We start from the raw sequence: 19,851 nt of genomic DNA, 5'->3' as shown, positions 1-19,851 counted from the left end.
GTTTGCTGAGGTCATATGAAATATATATTCATTTACTGAAGTAGAAGCAGGTTTTATATAAATGTCCATCCACTGAGGTCAGAACAAGCACACCTACACAAAAGGGAGGAGAGTATACTATTCCTCCAATTCACTTCATTCTTTAACACCTAATTCCTTGGTGCTTGGGAACTCAGCCAAGATAGGTTAGCATGGTTGTATGCAACTTATAAATAGCTGAAAACAGCCAGACCAGTCAGCCCTGTAGAGATCTTTATTGGGGAGACTGATAGAATTTTTTATTGGAAGTCCTAATCCTTTGCTTATAGAGCCAGAAGCTATAGTAGAGACCATAGCCACACATGCTTGATTTGTTTTGCCAGTTGCCTTTCTTTATATGCATTCACTGAATGCACATGTATGTGTGTAGCATAAAGATTGACTTCATGAGTTGTGTTTGCTGTGTTTGTTTCTGTAGACAGGGACTGCATATGGTTTTATCTTTAGTAATCCACTTCTGAGGGTCTCAGTGTCCTGATCATACAGCCTTAGAGCATTAGTGTTGGCACTGGTAAATTTCGGTCAGTCCCAAGGTGGTGCCTGGATCCCTGCCAGGATCACCATTTGAAGAGCATCCAAGGCAATGAACAAATGATTATTACAGTGGATGGATGCAGCATTCCATTGGATTGGCCTAACCTGGGGGCAGGCTGTTTTATTAGAGAAGTGTGCTGTCTTTTCAGGTGTGAAGTCTTGTAGGTAGGGCCCCCATTGAGCCAGTAGTTTGGGTAAAGTAGTAAGTAAGGTTTTGTGGTGTCTAATGCAGAAGTTCTCAGATTTTCTTGTCCCTAGTGTTGTCATAATTGTTTTCACAGTGCCCATAGGCTAAAAGAAATACCTAAAAGTTCCATTTATTAAGTAAAGTCAGACGACTCAATAAGTATTGTTTATCTAAGTATTATGTACATTTTAGTAACTGAAAAAATAATACACAAACTTTTAAAAAAATATTATTTCATTCTTAGCCACAACAACTAGCTAATGGGATATATATGCCTGTTGGACACTGCACAGCTTCTCAGACCTTGAAATCATATTAGATACCATCTTATTTGCTGATCTACATTGATTTTCACATATGCTTGCTTTTTTATCACAATTGCTGAAAACCCAGCCTTGCAAATGTGTGACGTCATCAAACCAAACGTAACATGGTATAACTTTGAAATTGCATTCTACTTCAAACTAATAGTTCATGCTATGTCAGACAGATACCAAGTACATCTGTGTTTGTCCTAAAATTTTAAAATACCCCTCGGTAGCCCTGTGATTTTCTGCCACTGTTTGGAAACTGCAGGTCTGAAAGATGGACAGGCACCCGTTTGTGAAAGTGGTTAAGGCCTTAGCAGCCAGGTTTGGCTCTTAATTGGAAGTAAAATTTCAATGGGATGAAAACTTTTGGGTTTTATCCTACCTATGGGACTTAAGTTCAGAGAGAATCCGTTGCATGATAAGATAGGGGGTTGAAGAGTCATGACTTTTCTTTCAGTGAGACAGTCTGTCTCGGTCCCAGTGACAGGCTAACAGTAGCAGCCCTGCAAAGGGAGGAAGTGCTTGTGTGCAGAAACCCAGTGATCAACAAATACTGCCATAGTCTTGTTGCTGGAAATTCCAACCCGCTATGAGTTTGGTCCCAGGCGTCTGTAATTTCTTAGGATCTGAAAGAGATGGGGAACTCCTGAGAAGGCTTTATTTACTCTTGTCTGGACTTTCTGAGTCGTCTTACTATACAGTTCACTGCTAAAGTGGCAACTTAAAAGGTTTTGCAGTGTGACTGGTGGGATTAGGCACTTCTCTTCTTCCTGTGGGGTTTTTTTTTCCTGCCTGACGTAGTTTCCTTACGTGTGTGAATTGATCAGTATTTTGTTCAATACTTGAGAGAAACCCTTTGAAGTTCTCTGGACCTCTCTGTGCAGCTACCTTCTCTTTAGTACTCTGTAAAAACCAAATTATCTTGGTAATTTCTTTGTGGAAATAATTTAAGCTATTCAATGGTTATGACGTCATTCGAGTTTTCTTTTATTCTTGAGTTATTCTTGGTAAAGTCTATTATTCTAGGCAATTGTCTTATATTTCAAATTCATTGATCTAAAGCTAGTCCTAGTAATCTCATGGTTTTTTTACACCTACCAAATCTGTGGTTATATTCTCTTCTTTCATTCCCTATATATTATATTTCTGCCTTCTGTTTATTTTTGTATCAGTCTCATCCATTTTAACCCTGCTACTTCTTTAGAAACCCAAAATAGTTTACTTTCTGCTGCTGAAACACTAATGGAAAATGAAATCCAAAGTCTGGGGCGCCTGGGTGGCTCAGTCGTTAAGCGTCTGCCTTCGGCTCAGGGCGTGATCCCAGCGTTCTGGGATCGAGCCCCACATCAGGCTCCTCTGCTGGGAGCCTGCTTCTTCCTCTCCCACTCCCCCTGCTTGTGTTGTCTCTCTCGCTGGCTGGCTGTCTCTGTCAAATAAATAAATAAAATCTTAAAAAAAAAACACGTCAAATAGGGAGGAGAAGTGCAGTCTTGAATAAATGGATCTGTGTTAAACATTAAAGGAGATCCATCCTCTACTACTGAGAAGACTCTCAAAAATTTGGTGCATAAAAAAATCACTTGGAGTCCTTGTTTAAAATGCAGATTACAAGGCATCACCCCCAGAAATTCTGTATCGGTAGTCCTGGCTAGGGAATTTGCAATTTCAGTAAACACCCAGATGATTCTGAAGGACGCGATCAGAAGACCACACTTTGAGAAACATCCTCTAATTTGTGGTACAAATGAAAGATAAAGGCTTTAAAATCCCCCAGTGTCTAGTCCCCTGGCTGAATCCACTATACCTATAGCTTTCTTAGCCACACCTTACCTCACCCTCAACCAAGCCCTCTGAGTGAGAATTGCACTCATTCAACTCCTGCTAATGCAATATTTTGTATTAGTCTCTAGACTGTTTTTGTTTTTTTTGTTTTTTTTTTTTTTGGTAATTTCTAGTTTAGCTAGATACCTGACGTTAGCCTCAAGGCACCATCCAGATTCTCAGGGATCCATACCATTTCCTGGACCAGTAGAAACTGGACCAAGTCACCTAGATTCTTGGTTCAAACTCCACAAATGGAACAGGATTTGAGAGCAGCTTACAGAAAAGCATATGTCTCATAGAGAAGCCAGACCTCTTAGGGATTCCCCCATTTTATATGGAGAGATTCATTCTCAGGTAACCGAATATCCAGATTAGATCAGTGAGTTAGCCAGGCATGGAGAAGGGGCCATAGGACTCTAGGCCTTCTGTGGCATTCTAGGAAGCCCTCCATGGCTCATGCTGGCACCAGATCTAAACATCCTCCCACCGAAGTTCTTGCCTTAACCACTGTTGGGCAGGCTGGCAGATTTCCCTGAATGTCATGTCTCAGAGGAGTCACTGCAGCACTGATGATTTTTTTTTTATAAGGCCCTAGACCCAGATAAAGATACAGTGGTAGATGCCATATTCTTGCTTTCTAAAAATTGTGGATTTCCTTACATATATAGATCAGTGTTCTGGGACCAGACCATAGTTGCTTTCTTAAAACTGTGGATTTCCTTACATATATAGATCAGTGTTCTGGAACCAGACCAAAGATTAATGTTCTGGGATAGACCAACTTGTTTCTTTATATGAATGTGAAGGATCTTTCTTTATATGTCCAAGGATCTTAAAGATCTGATTGAGACTCTTTTTTCCCCAGTGAATAGGAATTGTCATAGGGGCACTGGCTGGCTCAGTCGGATAAGCATCTGACTCTTGATTTAGGCTCAGGTCATGATCTCAGGGTGTGAGATCGAGCCCCAGTTACGCTCCTTGCTGGACGTGGAGTCTGCTTAAGATTCTCTCTCCCTTTGCCCCTCCCCCTGCTCTTGTGCGTGCACACGCCCTCTCTCTCTCTCTTTAAAAAAAAAATTGTCATAGTAAAAGGATAGGTTTTCTGTTGAGGACATTTAGTATCTGAAGAGAAGATTAACTGAACCGACAGGTAAATTTTTTCCTAACGTTTGCAAACTAATCATAGAATAGAATCATAAAGTGTTAGCCTTGGATGGACGTTTGGAGGTTATTTGAAGCAAACTCCCAGTAAAAGATACAGATAAGGAAACAATTCCAGAAACACTAGATGTTTTATCAAAGATCATCCTGCTGTTTGATGGCTGTAATGTGAGTACAAAAATGTAATTGTTTCGCATTTCAAATCCCACCAAATTATGGATCTGATAGACCAAAGCTGACAGATTAGATTACCAGTAGCTGTAAGACCAATTTGAAATCTTTACTAGGGCAGCATGTCTAACTAATAAAGCTTTATCTTCATGTTTCAGGACTAAAAACTGAAAATTGTGTTGAGAACACGGGTAAGATATGCTTTTAAAATATTATCTCTGTAATGGAAATGTTACCTCTCCCAGCCAGGTATGGGTCAGAGCCACCCCACCATATTGTCATACTGCAGCCATCCTTTTTGTCAAGGCTGAGTTGTGCAGCTGCTGCTGCTACTGTTACTACTACCACCACCGCCACCTTGTCAGGTGCAGGGCCCAGGAGCCTCTGTTGCTTGTTCTCCACGCAGCTGTGCCTGTGGCTGTTCTCTCAAACACTACATTTGCCTTGGGGATGCAGGGACCGTGCCCCTCTCACCCTAGCTTGTCCTGGTAGGAGCTTAAGGACTTTTGAATGCTCCTACGTGATTCCTGTGCACACTGCTAGATTCATATTTTCATATTTTGATATCTTAGGAAATAACATTTGGGAGACCAAAAAAGGAAAGAATAGAGTGCACATGGCTGAAGGGGGGAGACAGAGGGGACAGAATGGTAATGTGGTCTGTCTCACCTTCCTCAGGGAGAAATAGGAGGAGGTAACAAAAATAATCTTCCTTAGAGGACCATGGGAAAGATTTGGGTAGATAAACAGGAATTCTAGGACAAGGAGCATTATCAGATAAGCCCAACAGATTTGAACCAAAGTTTCCAGAAAGGGCTTTAGGCTAAGGCATGCTTTAGGTGGATCCGTTTGAGGGTTTCCTTGTTAAAAAGTTTGAGAAGGAAGGTCTGTTTCTAGCTATGTTTCTGGCTAGTTTTTCTGTGAATTCTTCATGTAATTAAAATCCATACCCATTTATTTTTGAGATTGAAATTTTATATTTCTCATATTATTCTATTTTTGGAAGCCAACTTAAATTTTTTTTTACTAAGCATTTAAACATAGACTGACCCTGACATTTATTTCCATCTGGGCGTAGTACTGGCAATGAAAGCACGTTTGTATTTCAGAACATCATCTACCCATCTATATCTACAACCCTGGTAAGTGCGCTCGAATTTTTACAAATAATCCTTACATGGATATTTAGTATTTAGTAGCTCTTTCCTGTTTAGCAAATTCACTTCTTAGCTGAAGGAAGAGTACTTTGCAGATATGAAGGTGTAACTTGAGAGGTAAGGGAAAAAAGAATTTATTCTGGGGGAAACTTTTTGTTTCCTTAGATTTCTGTAAATGGGAAGGTTGGGTGTATGGAGATCTGAATAATACAGAAACATTCTGGGGAGTAAGGTTGGTAGGACCTGAAGGGCTAGTTGCTCTTGACAGGCCTGAGGGCCTCTTATGTACAGCTCTGTATTCTGTCATTGAGATTAGCCTGTGTGGCACCACACAGCCAGCTGAGAGTAGAAAAGCTACGCATTTTTCATCTGTCAAATATGCTGATGGTTGCTATCATTTGACTAAAACACCTGGGCGATTGAATGCTTTCTCCGCTAAGTTTCCTCTTCTGTTGATACGACTCAAATCACTTTTTTGCATTTAAGTTTCTTATTATGTGTTTGGCCCATGTAGATACAATAAGTTTTTCTTTACTGAAGAGAGAAAAGCATCTGGCTTTTCCTTAAGTATTTCCTTGAGTACTTGACGTTTGGAAGATACTTCCTGCCCGATGTGAAGCATTTCGTGAGGCTTCACGTGAAGCCCCTGAGGACCTGCGTAGCAGCACTTCTTACTGGCCCGTGGCAGCCACAAGCTTTACTGGTCATTTCACAGGGACTTCAGCGGACTCTTCAAGACAGACGTTTTCTCTACCTCACTGAGATCCCCAGGAGACTTGCTCTATGGGATGATTTTTCTTACTGAAGGGGACAGAGGAAGGTTCTAGCCCAATTCGGTGTGTTTAGATTCTGGCTGACACTTAAATTTATAGTTTTAGTTTACTGGGCATACCAAGTGGTTCTTTTTGGCTATAATATTTGAAAATATTTTGCTGTAACTATAGTAATTCTCAATTATTTTGTTTTATCATTAAAACGGATAAGTTTCTTCTTATAACTTAGGTGAGAAAGACCAGAACCTTGAAGACCCTGGTAAGACATTTTTGTAGACTCCGGGGATTTTCATTTGCAATATAGCTCTCTTAGGGATGGAAACAGGTAAGCATGACACAGTAAAGAAAAGTGGGAAGAAGGCAGAACCCACTTTCGCTTACTAGTTTGATACATCGGAGCCCTCCTGAGTTACAGATAGACCTTCTTGATAAAGATGACGCAGCAGCCTTCTCTCTTATCTAACTCTCCTTTTTATCTCCGGGATGACCGACAGAGCATTTAGAGACACGACATGAGGAACCAGTTCTAAAGAGCATATTTTCTGTGCTCACTTTGGTAGCACATATACTAAAGAGTGTATTTTCTGCTTTTTTGTTAGCTGTTACATGGATAGAGGAAAGTGTGACAAATTACTTACTCACAAACTCTTGTAACCTAGGGTATTGGGCAGGGGCATTAAAAAATGGAGTTATTTTTTCTAAATTAAAATGATTTTGTGTAATTATTTCTGCTTCCGGCAGTCTGAGTAATAGATGCTATTAGCTATATCCATCCGATTATTTAGTATATTCGAAGTCCAGCTCATTCCCAAGTTTTATTTTTGTCTCTTTGTGTAATGATATTACTCAAATGTCCTCAAGAGTGCTGGGACAGGGCGCTCATAAATTAATGGTAAGATTATAAATTGGAACTTTTCTGAAGGACAGTTTGATGGTATGTATTACTAGCCTTAAGAATGTCCATACCTTGTAAACTAGTTATAACACATTTAGATATTGTACTAAGGAAATAAAGATTTGTGTACAAATTGTTTACAGTGTATGGTAGCCAAAATTTATAAATAACCTTAGTGTCCAGCAGTTGGGTATTGTTAAGTAATATCCATATAATGAAACACTAAACAACTTAAAAATCATATATTTTTTTAAAGATATATTTATCCATTCTAGAGAGAGTGAGAGAGCACATGCACACATGTGAGCAAGGGGAGGGGCAGAGAAAGAGGGAGAGAAGCCGACTGTATGCTGTGCCACCCAGGTTCCGCTAAAAATCATATTTTTGAAAAATATGAGAAAGTGCTTATAATATAGTGACAAGTAAAATATGATGTAAAAAGCATATGAACTGTGATAGCAATTTATTTAAAAATTTCAAAAGAGGGGCACCTGAGTGGCTCTGTTGATTGGGCATCCGACTCTTGATTTCAGCTCAGGTCATGATCTAAGGGTTGTGAGATCAAGCCCCACGTCAGGCTCCGTGCTCAGCGGGGAGTCTGCTTCTCTTTCTTTTCCCCCACCCCCGTCCCTCTCCCCACTCGTGCTCACTCGCTCTTTCTCTCTATCTAAAATAAGTAAATCTTAGGGGTGCCTCGGTGGCTCAGTCGTTAAGCATCTGCCTTCAGCTCAGGGCGTGATCCTGGAGTCCTGGGATCGAGCCCCACGTCAGGCTCCTCTGCTGGGAGCCTGCTTCTTCCTCTCCCACTCCCCCTGCCTGTGTTCCCTCTCGCTGGCTGTCTCTCTCTCTGTCAAATAAATAAATAAAATCTTTAAAAAAAAAATCTTAAAAAAATGTCGAAAGATACAAACTTCCGTTTATAAGAGAAATAAGTACTGGAGATATACAGTATAGCAGAATGAATATAGTAGTACAGCAGTATGATACATTTGAAAGTTGTTAAAAGAGTAGATCTTGAGAGTTCTTCTTACAAAGGAAAAAGCAATTTTTTTCTTTTTTTAAATATCTGTATGAGATGCTGGATGTTAATTTCAGTAATCATTTCACGATATATGTAAGTCACATCATTTGCTATACACCTTAACCTTACACAGTGCTGTCTATCAATTACATCTCAATAAAGCTGTAAAAATGCTCAAAAATGTATATGTACATATATTATACATAGCAAAGGAATTGAAAGGAGATATACCAAAAATATTGAGGTTGAGTAGCTCTGAGATCTGGTATTATGATTAATTTTAATGATTTCCTGAGTTTTTCCAAATTATCTGTAATTATAATGTATTATGTAATCAAGAAATTTTGTTTTTAAGAAATATGACAAATGTAGGTTGGAGTCTTTGGACTGAATCTTAAAAAAAAAATTCAAGAAGAGCTGTTTTGCTTAATCTAGGAGAGAGCCTGGTTCGCTAGCCATAGATGTTCTCACCCTAAGTCAGTCAAGCTCCATTGGGTTAAATGTTCTCCCCTTTTACCTTGGTCCCTGCCATCTCTCAAAGCTTTTAGTTTTCCAGCGTAAATAGCTATATAAATACAAGGTTAAATTAATTTTCAAATTGATTGGAATTTTCACTAACGAATTTCTGTTCTCATCTTTAGGAATGAAAAGCCAGGAACCCACTGTCTTACCTGGTAAGTGATCTTTTTCCTTACCCTCTGAGACTAGTTACAAGGTTAGGAGGAGACATAAGGGCTGACTCCTAGGACTAAGGACATTATTAGACACAGAGTTTGAGGAATGAGTTCAGCCAGAATGAAGGGACTCCAACTAATTGAAGGCTTGGTATGTTCCATGCAGAATACTAAGCACTTCTATGACTTAGTTCCTTTAATCATCACAAACCTACAATGTAAGTATTTCTTTTGCATAAATAAGGAATTGGAGCTCAGAAGGATTAAGAAGACTGCCCAATCATAGAGCTAATAATTATAATGACAATAGAACTAAATCAAGCAGAGTCTTCAGTACTGTTCCGTTTAAAAGCCGCTACTAGGGACTGCCTTATAAAGATAAGACTGGAGAGAGAGGGCCAGATCATGGAAGGTCTTAAAGTCCAGGCTAAGGAGTGGGCTTTGTCAGAGAATGAAGAGCTATTGAAAGGTGTTTTTGTTGTCAGTGTTTTCTTCTTCCTTTTTTTAGGGTTGGAGAGGGGGGGAGGTATAGACAAAAGAGAGCACTCACAGTGCAAGATAATTGATTAACACTAATACTCATTTCTGTCTCGAGGTATGACCAGCCATGAACCCACCCAAATACCTGGTAAGACAGCTTTCTTTTTACTCTCTGGGCCCAAGTGTGAGGTGAGAAGAATTCTCTCAGGCATTAAAGAATATATTATCATGAGACTGTTATTCATTAACATTTCCCTTATAGCTGCCTACTAGCCATTCTACAAAGATTTAGCTGGGGAAGAGAGTAGAGAGGAAAAAAGTGTCTTTCTTCTCTAGTGTACGTGTGTTCCTGGAGCAGGAAAGTTAGCTTGTTAGGGGCATGGCTGAAGGCAAGATTGCTGGGACCTGGAGGTATGCAAGCCAGCACCTTCTAGGCTCTACAGCTGAAGTTACTCAGTAGAAACTTCAGCCTCACGCGAAAGCTGACTTTTGGCTTTGGCTAACAAGTCAGCATCTAGAATTTCCAGGTAACAAAATACAGTCTTCTGGCATACAGACAAACTCAGTGCGGTGCCATGGCAGAAGGCTCCTCTGAGCTTGAAGTGGATTTGCCCAACGAGGGTTCTCATAGCCAGAAGTTTTAAATAAAAGGCCAGAAACTACAGTGTGGTGGGAGCCTTGGCACTTGTATCGCTTAAGCTCGTCAGATAAGAGTTGGGAAGATGTACTCACTCACTGGAGCAAACTGTAAGTCACTGAAAACTTCTTTCTCATTTAGGAATGAAAATTCCAGAAGCTTTTTCACTACCAGGTAAGCAGTGGTTGGCATATGAGAGAGGAAGCTGCCAATTTGGGGGGTATAGTTATAATTGTCACCATTAGACAATGCAGGGGAGCCTAAGTACTTTGCACAAGATCATATAAGTGAATAAAGGACCCACGTCTCTTAACTTATGACCTAAGACTTGTGGTTCTTCAAGTGTTTTCCAGTTTTATTTTACCATGGCAGATTTAACTTACCCGTAAGATATAATCGTGGAAATGTTAAATAGGTATTTAAGCAGTGTGAGGCTGTTGTTGAGGGCAAGGCCATCGAGGGGCCTTGAGCTTCTGTGGCCAGAGAAACTGATCAGTAATTTCTGTCAAGTTCCTCAGAAGGGGCACAGAACTTATGCTTTCAGAGGAGGAAAAAGGTCCCTAAACTTAATATTTTTCCTGGGACAAAGAGAAGTAAATTTTTTAAAAAGTGGACATAATTTACAAGAGAGCTATGGACAGTAATAATACTTCTCTGCGTCAGAATTTTTGTCTTTCAAATACGGCTAATACTTGTCATGTCTACCTTATGGGGATATCTGTAAGGACTAGAAAAACAAAATCTCAGGGTATAAGCCCCCATTTGACGCTTAAATCCTTTCTTCTGAGTTCATATACTATTTTGAAGATAATTTTTGGTGTGTCTTATTATTATGGAGTGAATAGCACAGTGCCGAGCTTTGCCTGACATCGCAGCCTATGGAAATAGCACAGCGCTGCGAACAGAAACAGCGTATTCACAGTTAATCACCTAACTCACAGATGCAGGCCCAGAGGGAAGGTCCGGCAACTCTTTTATATCCACCTGGATTTGCCGTGTTGGGCCACGTGTTTACTTGCTCACAAATTTGAAGTGAACCTCTAACAACACTGATGACACATCCTGCGTGTCTACAGCTCTTCAGCTCAGTGACCTGTGTTTGCGTAGTCTTCTCATTGGCTCCTTCGAGGCACAGTAGTTATCTGAAAGGCAGCTGCTAAGCTGGGTAGGGAATGAACACAGGCTGTGTAGACAGACCCAGTTTCATTAAGTCTCTTCTCTGCCATTTTCCTCTGGGTAACTTTGTATAAGTTATTTCACTTTTCTTTGCTTCTGCTTCCGAATCTGTAAAATGAAGAAAACTTTGCCTTGCAGGACTGATTAAAGTCCTAATGAGATAAAGTCTGGCAAAATGAATGGTAGTTTAAAATAACAGTAAATGGTAGTTGTCTTTATTATTATCTGAAATTCTTTCTCATTTAGGAATAAAAGTGGTACAACTGGATGAAAAACCTGGTAATAAATTCTTTATTGGGGGTGGAAGTATCATGGTTTTCTGGGTCCTTTACCATCATCGTTCAGTTAGCTCAGTCTTAAGAGGGCAAAGGAAAACACCTGGGCTGTTCAGCTTCTGATACCCCAGTATGCAAGCTAGAGGGAGAAAATGTTGAGAAACCAGTGTGAGCAGCAGGCTGCTATTATGGCTGTCTGGGCTGAGCAAAGAAAAAGACAGTTGACATGTAGCTGAAACAGTTGGCTTCCAGCTGCATGGGTCTATTTCAGAATGGGTCAAGAGGTTTCCCAAGGTAAGGTAGCTCCTGTGAGGGAATCTGTAGTAATTGGAACAGCATCATAAAGAGGTGTGTATGAGAACCCTACAGCATGAGACCAGTCGTTCTGTCTTCTACTGCACTCACCATGTCCTCTAACAAATAGGCTACTAGGTTTGGCTGGAAATATTTTGTATTGTGCTCTCTCCTAGAAAGCTGTGTGTAGTGCAGGCTTTTTAAAGGTGTCAAAAAACATTTACACAAGATCTCGTTTAATCCACTTAAGTATTGTTATTGCCATTTTAGAGATGAAGATATGGAATATAGAAAGCTTAAGGAACCTGTAAAAGACTAGAAAGAGAAAACTAGGACTCAGCTTTACAGATTTTGTTCGCTTTCTGTCATATGACACTTGTCTTCCAACCAGATGTAGTTATAGAAAATACGCCTCTCTCCTGGGCTCCTAGAATTGGTATTTGGCTCCAAAGCTGTCTGTCACTGCTAGTATAGCATTGTAATTGAGGTCTTATAGTAATTGAGAGCAGAGGCTTTGAAATTAGACATTGCTACCACTGATTACCTCTGTGATTTTATGCAAGTTTTGAGGAACATCTGTATAATACTGATAATTATACCTGCCTACTGAGACTGTAAGAAATGTGATGATGTACAGAAATCATTTGCACAAAATTTGACACATAGAAAGCACTCAATAAATGGTAGGTGTTAATGTACTTGGGAATCTTAGTTCAATGTGCAGAAAAAGTACTTTTTTGTAAATAGAATTTTAATCTTTCTTTTAATGGAAACACATATATATAATGGTAAAAAAAAATTCAAAGATCACAAGTGAGTAAAAATTAAACCCTTCCTTCACCACTCACATAAATCTAAACCCAGTACTCTGCCCTGCGGGCCCATTTTCAGAGATACCCAGGTTTGCTTAATCATTTAATCAGATTTTTCTCTTCTGGATAAACAGATGTACAATATAATTAACTCAAAATCTGTTTATATTTTAGAAGACAAAAGTCAAGAAGATATTGGCAATCCTGGTAAGAAGTATTTCATTTCCTTAGTTGATAAATGTCTGATCTGCAGTATAGAAGAAGTGACAAATTTATTTTTCCTCAATAACAGGAACAAAGTTTCAAGAGTTTAAGGCATCCTAATACAGGATATAATGTCGTATCCAAATGCTTATTAGTGTGTATATGGTGGGAGTACCTTAATTTCTTAAGCAATCATTTTCAGCTGTGTGTTTTGGTTAGGGCAGTGGTTCTCAACCCTATCAACCCAGTTCTCCCTTTTTATAACAAATATTTGTAAAGCCTTTATAGTGTCCTGGAATAACATTCATAGATAAGAAGACCTACTTGCACCCATAAGAATATCAATTATAATGTCCTAATTCTAAAGAATTTATAACAAAATTCTATGGATTTCAATATGTAAGTGCCTACATCATACTACAAGAAATAATGGACAGATGATTGTATTTACTTATACAAACTGGATTTAATAAAAGACTGGAAGCTATTCTACGCAAGTTTAAGAAAATGAAAGACAAGAAATGGAAGTTAGGTAGAAACTGATGTTTATTAGAACTACCCAAAAGTATTTTGTTTCCATGTAAAATTGATTCAGGTTCTGGCCTTAAGCATTGTAAATAGGTTATTAACTTATGTGTATGTCTGCCAGTGCATTTGAAATTTGTGTGCAAGTGGGTTGGTTTTTCATTGCGCAAACACTGTCCAGAGCATTGCACGATATCTAGCCCTCTACTTTTTTTTTTTAAAGATTTTATTTATGTGACAGAGAGAGCACAAGCAGGGGGAGCGGCAGGCAGAGGGAGAGGGAGAAGTAGGCCTCCCGAGGAGCAGGGAGCCCAACACTGGGCTTGATCCGAGGACCCTGGGATCATGACCTGAGCCAAATAGCCCTCTACTTCTACCCCACTGTTGTGACTACAAAAAATATCCTGACAGCAAACCATAAGAGACTCTTACGTATAGGAAACAAACTGAGGGTTGCTGGAGGGGAGGGGTGGGGGGATGGGGTAGCTGGGTGATGGACATTAAGGAGGTCACGTGATATAATGAGCACTGGCTATTTATAAGACTGATGAATCACTGACCTCTACCTCTGAAAACAATAATACATTATGTGTTCATTGAATTTAAATAAAAATTAAAAACAAAACAAGACAACTGAAGTAGTATGCTATTTTTTAGAGATCCTGAAATCACCAGAAAATTTCGGAAAAGGTTCAAAACAAAAGAAGGAAATGCTCAGGATCAACATTATAATTCACGATTTCCTTACACTCAACACATGCTGACAGTTTTAGTAAGGATGGTCTCATTAAAGACAAATTTAACTGTTTTTTTAAAAGATTTTATTTATTTATTTAAGAGAGAGAGAACAAGAGAGAGCATGAGCACGGGGAGCAGCAGAGGCAGAAGGAGCAGCAGACTCCCTGCTAAGCAGAGAGCCCAACTCGGGGCTTGATCCCAGGACCCTGAGCATATGACCTGAGCCAAAGGCAGACGCTTAACTGAGCGACTGACTCCCCGACAAATTTAACTCTTAAAAATATATACATATACCCTGACAAATTCCAAACTGCCTGTTAGGGGGCAGTACTGTTCTCTTGAGAACCACTGCTCTATAGTAACTAATGTATGAGTGTACCTGCCTGTCCCTTTCCCCATCTATATACATACAACTGCATGTTTATAATTATGGTGCGGAAATTGATAATATGAGTTAAAGACATAAAATTTATTGGCTGTTTCTCTTGGCCACATGTATGAAATCTGGGTGGTGATCCCGTTTGGATACTTCCCAGCCCTTCCTTGTGCAGTCTAAACCAAAACAGCCGTAGTTCAGTTAGGGGCCGTGTGAAAGAGATCATCCTCACGTGAACGGACTCCACTGTTTATCTTCACTAGTTCAGATGAAAGGGAAAGCGTTTCCTCCAGATGAGTGTTTCATGGACAGAGGGAAAATGTTAAATTAATTTTTTTTCAGCTGGCAGGGCTTGGTGTTTAAAAATGCCGCTGTATTGAATCACGTATTGGTAACTATTAGCATATTCATATGAAATATAGTCTTAAAATAGAATCAAACTTTACCTTGCATGTATATACAGAAAATGAAAACAAAAAATTGCTAAGAAATTCTAGAGAACTTGGACAACAACAGAAAGTATCTTGTCTACATAGAAATTAAAAAGGCTGTGGAATCCTAGATAAAAACTATGTCAGCACACCCTGATGATATATATGAAAATACAGCCTGAAATCTGTAATGAACTGTATTTATTTCAACATTGTTCCTGGTTACTGTTTTAGGACAGTTTGTAGCTCAGCTTGAATGTCCACACATTAAGGATACATGGTGTAGGTGCATGAAACTGGATATAAGAAATGACATGTGTCAATGACTGTGTGTTCTCATTAACAGCTCCAGGTCCAGTTCCAGGTCCCAAAACCCATCCATCTGCATCCTCTGGCAAAATGCTCCTTCCACCATTGGAGACTTTCATCATTGTAATCAGTGCTTCTGCTGTAAATCTCTTTGTTGCTTTGTAGCCTAATATATTCTTTATTTACTTAAAATATACTCAAGGAATCCCACAGGAAACCATCAACAGGAATGACGTATTTTTTACTTGTTGGTCAAAGTCACTTGATAAAATGAGAACTGAGTATTTGTTATTTACTTTGTAAATTCAGAGTTGTCCAGATATGTCAGAGAATTCATTTTTCATTTATTTCTGTATTTATGATTGCAAAAAACCCTGTGTACTTCTGATTGAATTCAATAAAAGACTTTAAGATTAGTGGATATAATTTCAGTAGAATTGCCAGATACTAAAATATCCAGTACTGTTAGTGATTAACATGAATGTAATTCCTGAATTAGAATTTTAAAGAAGTTTTACTCATCGCTGAAGGATCAAACTTTGATTTCAAATAGTATCACCCCACAATCTCTTTATTTTCCCTTAATACATAAACACTTTATATTTCTGTAAACATGACTGTTTACTAAGTGTTTCACATATAGTCCCTAACTTAAATCTCATATTAATCCAGGAAAATAGACAATACTGAAGGAATGTATATGCTAAGTAAGCAAGGGAAAAACGAGATTATACAGTATGGTGTTCTTTTTCCCAAGGTATTGTGTTGGTTGAATAGTGACTGATTTAGGCATGGGCTTTGGTAACTGGCACGTGTTTCATTTTGCAATGTTTCAAAAAGGATTTAAGTCTACCTTGAAAGATAAGAGAAAAACGACTTAAAATCTAGAACTAGGTATTATGGGTCAATGTGCTTTTTTAAAAAAATTGCACACTTTCCCCTGCTCCCGTCTGGTTTATTTTTATTTATTTATTTGGAAGATTTTATTTATTTGTCAGAGAGAGAGAGAGAGAGCACAAGCAGGGGGAAGGGAGCAGCAGGCAGAGGGAGAAGCAGGCTCTCCGCTGAGCAAGGAACCCGATGTGGGACTCGATCCCAGGGTCCTGGGATCATGACCTGAGCCAAAGGCAGATGCTTACCCGACTGAGCCACCCAGGCGTCCCTATTTATATTTATAAAAATTTTAATTGAGGTAGAGTTGACACACAATATTAGTTTCAGATATACAACAGTGATTTAAGAATTACGTACATTATGAAATGCTTACCACAGTGAGTGTAGTTACCAGCTGTCACTGTACAAAGTTTTTACAATAGTATTGATTATATTCCCTATGCTTTATTTCTCATCACTGTAACTTATTATTTTATAACTGTTTGTACCTCTTAATCCCCTCCATCCATTTTGCCCATCCCCCTACGCCTATCTCTCTGGCATCTACAAGTTCTCTGTATTCGTGGGTCCATTTCTATGTTTTATTTATTCTTTTGTTGGGTTTTTTTTAGATAGCACCTATAAATGAAATCACATGGTGTTTGTCTTTTCCTGTCTGACTTAATTAACAGAATACCCTCTGGTTCATCCATGTCATAACAGATGGCAAGGTTTCATTCTCTTTATGGCTGAGTAATATTCCATTGTATATACACCCCAACTTCTTTATCCATTCATTTATCTGTGGACACTGGGTTTCTTCCATATCTTGGCTATTATAAATTATGCTTCAATGAACTTGGGGTACATATATCTTTTTGAGTTAGTGTTTGGTTTTCTTCGGCTAAATACCCAGTAGTGGAATTACTGGATTATATAGTATTTCTATTTTTAATTTTTTGAGGACCCTCCATACTGTTTTCCGTATTGGCTGCACCAGTTTACATTCCCATCAGCAATGCACAAGGGTTCCCCTTCCTCTGCATCCTCACCAACACTTGTTATTTCTTGTCTCTTTGGTACTTGGTTAGTTGTATGAATTCTTTATATTTTTTGGGTATCATCCCTTTATTAGATATATAATTTGCAAATATATTCTCCCATTCCATAGGGTTGCCTTTTTGTTTTGTTGATGGTCCTTTGCTGTGCAAAAAGCCTTTTCATTTGATGTAGTCCGTTATTTCTTTTTGCTTTTGTTTCCCTTGTCTGAGGGGACAGACCCAGGAAAATATTTCTGGGGCCGATGTCCAGAAATTTATTACCTCTCTGTTTTCTTTTAGGGGTTTTATGGTTTCAGGTCTCACATTTAGGTCTTTAATTCATTTCGAGTTTATTTTTGTATGTGGTTTAAGAAAGTGATCCAATTTCATTCTTTTGTGTGTAGCTCTCCAGTTTTCCCAGCACCATTTATTGAAGACTGTCTTTTCCATGTTGTATATTCTTCCTTCTTTATCATAGATTAATTCACCATATGTGGGTGAATATGGGTTTATTTCTAGCCTCTTCAATCTGTTCGGTTGATGCATGTGTCTTTTTCTCTGCCGGTACTGTACTGTTCTGAACATGATCGATTTATAGTATAGTTTGAAATAAAGGAGCATGATACCTCCAGCTTTGTTCTTTCTTAAGATTGCCGTCACTATTTGGGGTCTTTTGTGGTTCCATACAGATTTTAGCATTATTTGTTCTAGTTCTATGAAAAATACCTGTTGGCATTTTTATAGGGATTGTACTGAATCTGTAGATGGCTTTGGTTGGTATGGACGTTTTAACACTATTCTTCCAGTTCATTAGCATGCTATATCTTTCCATTTATCTGTGTCATCTTCAATTTCTTTCATCAAGATCTTAATAGTTTTCGGAGTACAGGTCTTCTACCTCCTTGGTTAAATTTATTCCTAGGTATTTTGTTCTTTTTGAGGTAATTGTACATGGGATTGTTAATTTCTCTTTCTGATAGTTACCAGTATATAGAAACACAACAGATTCTGTATATTAATTTTTTAGCCTGCAACTTTTCTGAATAAGTTATTAGTTCTGGTATTTTTTTGGTGGAGTCTTTAGGGTTTTCTATATGTAGTGTCATGTCACCTGCAAATAGTGACAGTTTCATTTCTTCTTTGGATGCCTTATATTTCCTTTTCTTGTCTGATCGCCATGACTAGGACTTCCAGTACTAATTGAATAAATATGGTGAGGGTGGGCATCCTTGTCTTGTTCCTGATCTTAGAAGAAAAGCTTTCAGCTTTTCACCATTGAGCATATTAGCTGTAGGCTTGTCATATATGGCCTATCATTATGTTTAGGGACATTCCCTCTCTACCAACTCTGTTGAGAATTTTTATCATAAATGGGTGTTGAATTCTGTCACACGTTTTTTCTGCATGTATTGAAATCATATAATTTTTGTGCTTAATTTTGTTAATGTGATACATCATATTGATTTGTTTATAGATATTGAACTGTCCTTGCATCCCTGAAATAAATTCCACTTGATTGTGGTGAATGATCCTTTTTTTTTTTTCAAGATTTTATTTATTTATTTGACAGAGAGAGACAGCAAGAGAGGGAAAACAAGCAAGAGGAGTGTGAGAGGGAGAAGCAGACTTCCCGCAGAGCAGGGAGCCCAATGCGGGGCCTCATCCCAGGACCCTGGGATCGTGACGTGAGCCGAAGGCAGATGCTTAACGAGGCTGAGCCACCCAGGTGCCCCTGAATGATCCTTTTTTTTAATGTATTGTTGAATTCAGTTCGTGAATATTTTGTTGAGAATTTTTGCATCCATGTTCATCAGGGATATTTATCTGTAATTTTTTTTCTTTTGGTAGCGTCTCTGGGTTTGGTATCAGAAAAATACTTGTCTCAGTAGAATGAATTTGGAAGCATTCTTTCCTATTCTATTTTTTGGAATAGCTTAAGAAGAATGGGTATTAACTCTTCTTTAAATTTTGGGTAGAGGACACCTGGGTGTCTCAGTTGGTTATGCTTCTGCCTTCAGCTCAGGTCATGATCCCAGGGTCCTCGGATTGAGCCCTGCATAGGGCTCTCCACGCAGCGGGGAGCCTGCTTCTCCCTCTCCTCTGCCCCTACCCCTGCTTGTGCTTTCTCTCTGTCAAGTAAATGAATAAAATGTTTTTTAAAAATAAATGTTAGGTAGAAATCACCTGTGAAGCCATCTGGTCCTAGACTTTTGATGTTAGAAGTTTTTTGATTACTGGTTCAATTTTGTTACCAGTAATTGGTCTGTTCATATTTTCTGTTTCTTCCTGATGCAGTCTTGGAAGATCGTACGTTTCTGGAAATTCATGTATTTCTTCTACGTTGTCTAATTTGTCAACATGCATTTTTCATAGTAGTCTCTTATAATCCTCTGTACTTCTGTAGTGTCGGTTGTAACTTCTCTTTCATTTCTGATTTACTTGGGTCCTCTGTTTTTCTTGATGAGTTTTGTTTAAGGTTTATTAGTTTTGTTTATCTTTTTAAGAAACAGCGCAGTTTCATTAATCATTTTTGTAATTTTTTTTTAGTTAGGTATGTTATTTATTTATTTCTGTATGTTATTTATTTCTGCTCTGGTCTTTATTATTTCCTTCTACTCACTTTGAACTTTGTTGTTTTTCTAGTTCCTTAGGTGTAAGATTAGATTGTGTGAGATTTTTCTTGTTTCCTGATAAATAGGTTTTTATTTATATATAGACTTTCCTCTTAGAACTGTTTTTGCTGCATCCCAAAGATTTTGAACCATTGTGTTGCCATTTTCATTTGTCTCAAGGTATTTTTAATTTCCTCTTTTTTGATTTCTTTCTTGACCCATTGTTTATGGAATAGCATGTTGTTTAGTCTTCATGTCGTCGTGTTTTTTCAAGTTTTTTCTTGTAACGGAGCTCTGGTTTCATAATGTTATGGGTGGGAAA

The 19,851-nt window shown here is 38.5% G+C and overlaps 1 protein-coding gene across 2 annotated transcripts in view; it reads left to right on the top strand.

Annotated features, from left to right (window-relative positions):
- Window positions 1-15,402, top strand: part of ART3 (ADP-ribosyltransferase 3 (inactive)) — a 150,256-nt gene extending 134,854 nt beyond the window's left edge. Inside the window, exons 4-12 of one of the 2 annotated variants that reach the window (XM_008693233.1) lie at window positions 4,386-4,418; window positions 5,337-5,369; window positions 6,387-6,416; window positions 8,715-8,747; window positions 9,343-9,375; window positions 10,006-10,038; window positions 11,287-11,319; window positions 12,596-12,628; window positions 15,042-15,402. In XM_008693233.1, the coding sequence (XP_008691455.1) occupies window positions 4,386-4,418; window positions 5,337-5,369; window positions 6,387-6,416; window positions 8,715-8,747; window positions 9,343-9,375; window positions 10,006-10,038; window positions 11,287-11,319; window positions 12,596-12,628; window positions 15,042-15,169 (389 nt within the window). In that variant the 3' untranslated portion in view covers window positions 15,170-15,402. The remainder of the gene's footprint in view (window positions 1-4,385; window positions 4,419-5,336; window positions 5,370-6,386; window positions 6,417-8,714; window positions 8,748-9,342; window positions 9,376-10,005; window positions 10,039-11,286; window positions 11,320-12,595; window positions 12,629-15,041) is intronic. The other variant, XM_008693236.1, reaches the window with a different exon arrangement.
- The last annotated feature ends 4,449 nt before the right edge of the window (window positions 15,403-19,851 follow it).

The sequence above is a fragment of the Ursus maritimus genome, unplaced genomic scaffold (genome assembly GCF_017311325.1).
Source record: "Ursus maritimus isolate PB19 unplaced genomic scaffold, ASM1731132v1 scaffold_8, whole genome shotgun sequence".
NCBI lineage: Eukaryota > Metazoa > Chordata > Mammalia > Carnivora > Ursidae > Ursus > Ursus maritimus.
This window is presented reverse-complemented; position numbering and strand designations above follow the sequence as displayed.